At 49.9% G+C, this 9514-nt stretch overlaps 1 protein-coding gene across 1 annotated transcript; it reads right to left on the minus strand.

Moving 5' to 3' along the window:
- Nucleotides 1-2209: 2209 nt before the first annotated feature.
- PEBP1 (phosphatidylethanolamine binding protein 1) lies at nucleotides 2210-7473 on the minus strand. Its single transcript, XM_034791430.1, has 4 exons — nucleotides 7272-7473; nucleotides 5725-5834; nucleotides 5043-5143; nucleotides 2210-3425 (listed from the first exon to the last, which is right to left on the minus strand). The coding sequence occupies exons 1-4, from the start codon at nucleotides 7404-7406 to the stop codon at nucleotides 3208-3210; spliced, it is 564 nt and encodes a 187-aa protein (XP_034647321.1). The 5' UTR covers nucleotides 7407-7473; the 3' UTR covers nucleotides 2210-3207.
- Between the last annotated feature and the right edge of the window lie 2041 nt (nucleotides 7474-9514).

Here is a 9514-nt window from a genome sequence, read left to right on the forward strand (position 1 = left end):
ATTAGCTCTGTTTCCCCCAAGCTGGAAATAATGTGTAGTGCAGCCACTCACTGCTGTTCCGTCCTGTCCAGGTTCCTGTATCTCCACTCACTTTCCCTGGGCGTTCAGGAGTGGGGTGCTTAGGTTTTGGCCCGAAAGGGAACAGTTTATTATTGATATTGCAACCAGCAGTGCACTATAATAATATACATATAAACTGTTGCCACTAACTCCCACAGCCCTTACTTACTCGGGTACCCCTTGCATTCATGAGTGAGGGAGAAAAAATAGCAGCAGAGATGAAGTTTGCAGCCCTGGAATGAATCGTCCACCTGTGTTAGACTCAAAGGTAGAGATCTTCATTTGCTGTTAATGAGCATTCCTGGTAGAGCCATGCTCATTCATATCAGCTGTGGATCCTTATACAGGCATTTTGTTTTCCAGTAGTAAGTCCCTTTAAGTGCGTTACATTTATATCTCCTGTGGGTTGTTGGAGATGCCATTGAAGACTGGTGGAACAGCTCTGCTCACGAGTGAAATTGTAACGCAGTGCTGATGCGTCCCATATTTTTCCACACAGTGCTTTGATCATGGCTTTTACAGCCCCGCTTCTATGAAGCTCATTGGGGGGTAGTACCAAATATTAGCCGAAGTGTAAACATAGCTGCTTTGTCAGGACACTTACCGTTTAATTTTGGGTTCACATGTGTCTCGCTTCCCAGCCTGGACCAGAAGTGTTTACCTGGAACGTGCCCCTGTTCAGAAGCGTCACAGCGTTTGTATCATCAAAGCACTTGGGAAATGAAGGTGTTTTCTTGCAAACTGGTAATGGCTGTGCCTTCAAGGAATGGTCCAGGCTTAAGGTAGAATTGGCCAGGGGTAGGGGGGGGAACTGAAGCCTCTGCAAATGGTTGGGGATTTGTATTGTTTCAGGGAAAGACATCAAATGAGCATTAAAGTCTAGTGCTGGACCAAGAGTGGTGGTGCCAGAGCTGGATGGATCCTTACAATGTGCTCTGCCCTGTGCTTGAGTAGCACCTGCTTGTGCTGGCTGAAAAACCATCAACACAGTGGCTTGTTCTAGCCCCAAGACAGGAACAAGGAACCCCAGCAGCACAGACTTGAGTTGCTTCTGTTGCTGTCCAACAGGTTAGCCCAGACAGCATGTGGAAGTCCTCCTTCCAGCAGATGGCAGGCGTGATAACGTGCCATGCTACTCCCTACAGTCAATCTGTCTGTCAAGCTTATGTTTGTCCTGATTCAAAGAAATGAAGGTGGTGTTACCATCCAAAGAACAAGGATGTTTATTTGACCTTTGCCTAAAATAAGATCTTTCTTAACAAAAAGTTTAATTCTCAACATATAGCCCTCCCCATTCTTTTTGAGCCATGAAATTAAGGCAAAATGGTAAATTCTTACTACTTAAAAGGACGTTTGTGATGGTGTGTTCCTCCTCTCCGCTGTACTAAGATTTTTTTTGGATAGCAGCTAGTGCTGTAGCAGACAATATTCAAGGGAGAAAAATACCTTGAGAGAAATATTTCATTTTGTAGCCACCTAACCTTGTTTCTGTTAAACGTTTTTCAGAGGGTGGCAAAACCTTTGTCGCTCCCTGAACAAACTTAGCACAGCTCCAGCTCCTCATCAAGCAGCTGTGTCAGTAACAAGGGGTTGCTCCTGCCCCCAGCAAAACATTTCCTGGGGCATGTAGTTCTGTCACCGCACTATGAACATATGCTATAGCACGCGCTGCCTTCAGGAACAACAGCCACGTTCGCAAAGCCCTCCTTCCACAGCTGGGTTGAACTTAATGACAATGTTCCTCTATCCCCTTACAGCCCTAGGAAGTGGTTGAAACACTAGCAATTTTAAACAAGAGGCTGCACCTTCACCCCCTGTAAGGCAGAGTCAGTACTTCACAGGTACAGAGAGGAAGTGCCATGTAGGTTTAAGCATGTTTTGTTACCCCCCAACACACAGCTCCCCTTGAGCTCCAGGTGCTCCCTGGGCCCTGCCCACCACCCCATTCCCCTGTACATGTTAGAGAAAGAGGATACTCTTCCCAGTCACTGCTTCCAGAGCCTCCCCACTCCTAGAGCATGGATTCAGCTCCCTCCCACACCCCAGGAGGAGTTTAATAAAGGTGATCGGAAGCCACCTAGAGCAAGTCCAAAGGGAGTTTGTTAGCCACAGGGGCTTTTTCCAGAAAGGGAACAAAACCATGCCCAAGTCCACCTGTGATTCTGTCCTTTTAATTGAACTAAAAGCAAACAGCGCACAACACTGACTTGCACAAACAAGGGTTTCAATATAAGCTAAACTAATTTTCTGGTTCAACAAAAGCTTCCAGGGTCAAGTTTTTTCCCCCATTCCAGTATAGTTAAATCAAATTAAAGGGCACAGCAGTGGCCTGACATACTGGTGTGGAACAGAGCAGCTCTGACCTACTGACCCCTCCAGGGAACATCTGAAGTCTTTTTGGATAGTTAATCTGCTAGGACCAGTGTTTAATGACTAGTGAATTCTGTCTTCCCCCCACTACTTTGTATGTCTGCATAAAGGCAAGCTCTGTGTTTTAAGAATTTGTTTGCTACCATAAGTCAAATCTTTCTGCTTCCAGACTAATTGTGAAGTTTGACATAAGCTTGCAAGGGCAGGTGGGAACACATGCAAGAACCTCAGTTCACTCTTCCCAAGAGGGAAGAGAAACAGATGCCATGTTCTCCCACCCCCAGGCTTTCCAAGACGGCCTGGGAGGCGTAAGCAGCTCTAAGCATTTCACCTTAGCAGATTTCTGTAGTGGACTAGTGCTCTTTAGGTAGCAATGGTTTCTGCCGAAATGAGCACAACAAATGGTACATTTTCGCTTTAGCCCTGTCTGGGTAGGGCACACTTGCTACTAGCAACTGAAGTCTGCCTTGGTGATTGGGCAGGACCCCCCCAACCCATGCAAAAGCTCCATTCATACTGAAGCAGGTTCAGGTCATGGCTGTGCAGTGGGTAAGGGGCTCTGGTTCCACCCAGTAATTGTTTGCAGAGGCAGCATAGAGCTGTGTGAGAGGAAAGAAGCCTCATGAGCAGCAGGGACAGTGGTAGAAATCGCTCTACTCCAACACTTACTTTTGTCCACACTTTGTCTCCCAGAACACTCAAAGCTAGTTTTGTTCTAGGTGATAGGATTTAGGGATGCAGGAACAAAGATAAGAGGCTAAGGGCTGCCCCTCCCCACTACTTCCCAGACAGCTGCTCGTAGAGTTTTGGCACATAGCTATCCCACTCCGCCTGATAGCAGGTGCCGGCCACCGGGTTTCCCAGCTTGTACTTTTTGCGGAAAGAGGCCACTTGGAACTTCCCCCGTTTGTCACCAGATCGGTTTGTGAGGATGGGTTCATCGCAGTTCAGTGGCTGCGGCTGTTCGTAGACCAGCCACACGTACCGGTGAAGTCCTGCAGATTGGGTGGGAGACACACAGACACGCTATGTTAAATAGAAAAAAAAAAAATACAGATTTTCTAAGAAAAACACTGTGGTACATAAGCTTGTGATCATACACACCCCTATGTAAGGGTCTGAGCCACACATTACATAAACAAACCTTTCTGGTATCTACCACCATGGAGGATGTCATGAGTCAAGTATCCAAGGAATGTGCCGACAGCACCAGGTGTAGACATTAGATAAGCGTGCCAGGCGCTGTACACAGACAGGAGCTCTAGGGCAGACATCTTACACTACGGATGGAACTTTTGTTGGTTCCATGGTTTGGCTTGTTAGCCATCTTGTTGCATAAGGGCTAAGGACAAGTTTGAGGCCTTTTGGAACAAGTGTTTTAAGGGAAGGACCCGTGAGATATAATGGACGCACTGGCGCTATCCTCTCAACCACTTTCAGTAGTATTGTCCACTTTAATAGACTGGGGCTGAAGGCAGAAACATGTGTTTTGCACAGATGTTAGGTCTGTAACAGCAAAATAATTGGTATTTTTTTGGCACTTGTAAGTCTTGTAAGACAAAAGCAAGTCTTGTAAGAATGCATGTTCAGCACCCAGAAGAGCAGCAAAACAATTCCCACAGAATGTACTGACTCGGGTGTTGCCAAGCATGGCCGTGTGTGACCCTGCGAGAATGAAGGGTCATCATCAGCTGTCAGTTTATAAAGATAAGGAGTATGGACAGTTCCAGCTCACGCCTTTGTGTGGGTAAATATCTGCTAGGATCCTTTACAAATGAAATTGTCACTATATTTCCAATTATTTCCCCCAGGTTTGAGGAGGGCACAGGAAAGAGTGGCTAATACAGCTCTGTAGGGTTTGGAAGCTGAAATGTTGGTATATACTAACCACACGCACTGCAAATAGTTCTTCAGCTGTAGCGGAGCAGTTTTTAATGCAGATTGCACCAACTCCCAAATTCAGAACTGTTTTGGTCTCCTGGGCCTAACACCTGTTCTAAGGGATGTAAGAGCTTAACAGACTCCCAGACAAACAACACTAACTTCAACTTGTCTACTACGTTAACGCAGGAGAAGAGATGTCCAGCAGCTGGTATCTCCCAGGTAAACAGCTATTGAAACAGCTTCTTTACAGGACAGAAGATTTAATAAATGAACAAAATGTACCAGCTATGCCTGAATAGCTTTCAGGGTCACATTTGAACTCAGTTCTCATCTGGGAACCACACCGATATCAATTCAGTGAAATTCCCTCCAGCTCCTGTTGCAGGCAATATGCTAGTCATTTACTTTCCCCCATGGTGGAAATATACAAGCAGCAGATGGACAGTGCTTGGCCATGCTATCCACATTGCTGCTTAGACAGCAGTTTACTCTGCACTCCTGGTGCAGGAGGTATACCCGTGACTCCTTGTTTCTATCAGGTAGCTTTGCCCACCAAGATGGTGACTTCCTTCTCTCTGTACATTGCACACTCCTGCTTGGGTTCCTCTACATTACGATCTACTCATTCACAGCATGGATTTGTCAGTTGAGTCTGAGTACTGTAGTATTCACTGTAGTATTAGGCCAGGCAGGAACTTAGTGATATGTGGTGGCTACCACTTACTAACCTGTCCCTTTGGGTGGCCCAGAACCAACGTAATCAGAAAGGACACGCCCACTGCTGATGTCATTTCCTTTCATGTTGACAACCAAGAAGTGATGCCACTCCCTAAGAGGAAGAACATGCCCACGTTAGAACCAATAACAGCCTCTACAGATTACTGGACCTGCCAAGAGAATTAAATGGACAGCCAGGAAGATGGTTATTAGAAGCAGAGTGTTTCCCCACTCACTCCCTGTCCAGGCTCTTGCTGTCCCTGCCAAGTTTGCACCATATACGCACACCAGGATGTAGTTTCACATGAATCTCATTGACCAGAACTGTTCAGATGAAGCCAAGAAGCCAGCAGGGCAGAGAGAGGAGCTTCCTGCTCACCACAAAGCATGCAGCAGCACTGCTCTGAACACGCATTGTCAGGGGCACACCGCCCATCCTTGGATGTCTGGGTGGGGAAGGATGGTTATTGGCTAACATTCAGGAGCAGGAGCTCTAGGTTCTGTTGCAGGCTTTGCTATAAGCTCACTGCAAGGCCCCTAGCAAGTCATTTCACCCCTCTCAACAATTTCTGCTGCACCAATCATCAGCTGAAAGAGGCAGCATGAAAGTTCAACTAATAGTTCAGCAGTTAAGCTGTTGTCATTGATGGCAGACAAGAGAGGGACACTTACAAAATTCTCCTGCGCTATTACCTGAACTTCGGATCCTTCCTGCTCGGAGCATCTGGATCAGTAAGAACCAAGGTGTAGAGTTTCTGTGGATCGCAGCCATCCCACTCAATGCTGGTTGGGCGGTTCTGAACCTATATGATTAAGTTGTATGCCATTCATTAAACAAGAAGGGGAAGAGTCATTCGTGTAGCAAATCCATCACCCCCTCTCCAGGTGCTGTGAGCCGTAAGTTACATTGGGCATGCAACTGACGCATCACGCGAATGTTATCACATAGACCCGTTTTCATTACACCAGAAGGGAGACTGCTAGTAGATTACACCTAAAAATGAAGGATTTGAATATACTTTAATGAGCTGAATGTTTTTTCCTCCGCTTAGAATGTGTTTGAATAAGAACAACCCACACAAACTGCAGTGTGTGGCACCTAAAAACTGCACCTCCAGGGTAGTGCCAAGAACTTGAATGCAAAGCACGGAAACGCTAAGAATGACGCATGTCTGTTGCCATCATCCGGGCGCAGTGAAGCGTAACTAGCAGATGCATGCCACAGAAGATCAAGGTTGGAGTCCTTGAATCAGTTATGGAATCCATCTACTCCTCACCTTGTACTTGGACAGCAGAAACACTCCCTGGCGTGGTGGAATTTTCCACCCGCCTGAAAAATGGATACCCAACGTGCACTGCTGTTGGTATATACCCAAGGAGGATGTCAACCAAACACCACAGCACTGTCCTCTTACGTACTCTATTTCCTAATAATGGGGTCGTGGTGTTGGAGCAACACAGGCATTACCACAACCATTTGGAGCACAATGGGCCTCCGTTTTGCTCTCATGCTGGTGCACGTTATGAGTAACACAACTGAAACCAATGGAGTTAGCAAGCACAGAGGCAAGTCCACTCTCCGTTAAAGCCAGAGGCTCCCAGGTGGGTTCATAGGGCTCTCATCTAGCAGCTATCTCTGGGAGCGTACCTAAGCTTGCATTCATTCCAGTAAAGCCGCCCCACACTTAGACGGGGCAGCAAACAGGTTCAAGTCTCCGCCATCCCACAGTGCAGTGCGGGGTCATTGTAGGCTGACCAGATGTCCCTATTTGATTGGGACAGTCCCGATTTTGGGGTCTTTTTCTTATATAGGCTCCTAGTACCCCCCACCCGTCCCGATTGTTCACACTTGCTGTCTGGTCACCCTAGGCCATTGTGGCAGTAGCGTCACCAGTCCCCCGGGATAAGCTCCCCTGATCCCTCTTCTCCGAGCACCCGCCTTTCCGCGCTGCCCGCGGCTCCAGCCCGCAGCAGGGCCCGGTCCCGGTCCCGGTCCCGCCCCGGGGGTGCTGGCAGGAGGCAGCGAGGGCGGCAGCCGCTCCCGTTACACCGCCATGTCCCGGCGCTGCACGGAGCAGCCGCCTCCCGCCCGGCCCGGGGCGGGCAGCAGAGGCCGCAGCGAGAGCCGAGCCCCAGCCGGGGGCTGCCTTTGCAACGCTGCACGGAGCCGAGCCGAGCCGCCGCCTGTGCAGGGCCGGGCTCGCGGGGCGGCCGGGCTCGAGCCCGCGGCGGGGCCCTACCTGCGTGGGGGTGAGCACCTGGCCCAGCTCGTCCAGCTCCAGCGCCCCGTAGCGCACCCGCAGGGGCCGCGCCGGCTGCTGCTCCACCTCGCCCAGGCTCAGCGGCCCGTCCCACGGCCCCAGCTCCAGCGGCATCCTCGGCACCACGAGCGGCGGCGGCTGCTGCGGCGCGAGAGCGGGGCCCTGAGTGACGGCGGGGCCCGGCTCCGCCCTCCGCTCCCATTGGCCTCCGCGGGAAGAGGGGGCGGGGCCCGGCTCCTCCCTCTGCTCCCATTGGCCTCTACGGGCAGAGGGGCGGGGCCCGGCTCCAATCGCTGCTGCCGCGCTGGGTGTCTCGCGTTGCAGGGGAGGGGGCGTGGCGGAGCGGAGCAGAGCAGGCTCCCGGGGCAGCTGCAGCGCCTCTGGGCTGTTCGCTGCAACGTGATGGGGGGCGGGGGTAGCAGCCTGGCCCCCAGCCAAGCCCAGCCGCCTGAGCAAGGAGGCCAGATCAGTAATTGTCAGCACCACTCCTGTTGCAATGACACCCCCCCCCAGCCCCTTGGCCTGGTGCTGCACAAATGCACCCGAGTTACAGTGCAAACGCTTAGGCGTGAGGCCACCCCTGCCTGCACCGTCATGGGGCCATGGGGAACCTGTCTGCTCCCAGCATAGCTGAGAGCAGCCCTGAGGGTTGCTCTAACTTGCACCAGCTGCTAGTAGCCCAAAGGGAGCATTGCAGCAGCTAGGAATAGCCCCGATGCAGGAATGCCCCCTGGTTCCAGCCCTTCCCTTCCCATGGTTCCCTGTAGTAGGAGGTGAGATAGAGCTGGCTGGACTGACTCAGCCTGTCAGGGACTTCCCCCGATGCCGGAGGAGCACCCCAAGGGAGAGCCAGCTGGTTTATAGCCCTCTCCCTGGGGCAGCTCTGAAGTGGGCCCTTAGAATTCCCGCGCTCCAGGGGAGCAGTGAGTAGAATTTTCCAGGCTGCGCTGGAGCGTTTGTGAAGCACAACCCAGGGATTTCTTACACTCCCTGAGTTCTGTGCAGTCACAGGACGGAGAAAGTATTCTGAACATTTTCTTTGCAACCCCAAGGACTATCAACTTCCTTCTTTTAAATGAAAACTTTAATTCTTCAGCCCAATGTGGGGAAAGGACTGCCTTGCTAAGCTGCCGCAAGTGGGCCCTTGGGATGAAGTGACTGTTGGGCAGTGGTGAGTGGAGCTCAGCTCTGTATCTTTTTTTTTTCTTTCTTAAACTTAAGTCCTTAAAACCAAAAACTACTAGGGTCTGACCAAATACCCCACCCATGGCCTGGGAAGCAATGCAGCCCAGCATCACTTCTCATGAACTATGGGTGCCCCAGGGTACACTTCCTGCTGACAGTTACGGCCATGATTGGAATCTGCAGTTGCACAGAGGTTGCCTGAGGTGAAAGATTAATTTCCTCAACTAGTTTAACCTGCCTAATCATCCAATTGATACTAATGACTTAAGTCCATGTTACTATTATAAAGGGTAACAAAGAGTCTGGTGGCACCTTAAAGACTAACAGATTTATTTGGGCATAAGCTTTCGTGAGTAAAAACCTCACTTCTTCGGATGCATAGAGTGAAAGCTACAGATGCAGGCATTATATACTGACACATGGAGAGCAGGGAGTTACTTCACAAGTGGAGAATCAGTGTTGACAAGGCCAATTCAATCAGGGTGGATGTAGTCCACTCCCAATAATAGATGAGGAGGTGTCAATTCCAGGAGAGGAAAAGCTGCTTCTGTAGTGAGCCAGCCACTCCCAATCCCTATTCAAGCCCAGATTAATGGTGTTGAATTTGTTGTAAAGGGTGTTTGGGTAGCTAGACCTTTTGGGGTACTTCCCTGAATGTTATTCATTGACACCTTTGCAGTAAGTGTTACACTTAAATCACACAGTATAGAAGAAAAACTAATTGCATTGCCAGAATCATGTGCCTACCAAAATACAGTATGTTAGGGCACTGGTTCTCCTCCCTTCCTACACTGGGACCTCTCTAGTCTAACTGGCATCATCCCCGTTCCGGTTAGCAATGTTGGGAAGGGCAAGGTGGTTGCAAACCCTGACCACGGTTTGCAGCCTGGGTTGAGAATCTATTAGGGTGTTGTTAGGATTGTGCAGCGTATATATGGGGCAGGTCGTCAGGACTCCTGGGTTCTCTTCCTCACTCTACTACTGGCTCAACTTCTGTGTGCCTCAAAATTTTCCTACCAGTAAAATGAGGATAATAA

This window comes from Trachemys scripta, chromosome 15 (assembly GCF_013100865.1).
Source record: "Trachemys scripta elegans isolate TJP31775 chromosome 15, CAS_Tse_1.0, whole genome shotgun sequence".
In the NCBI taxonomy this organism is placed as follows: domain Eukaryota; kingdom Metazoa; phylum Chordata; order Testudines; family Emydidae; genus Trachemys; species Trachemys scripta.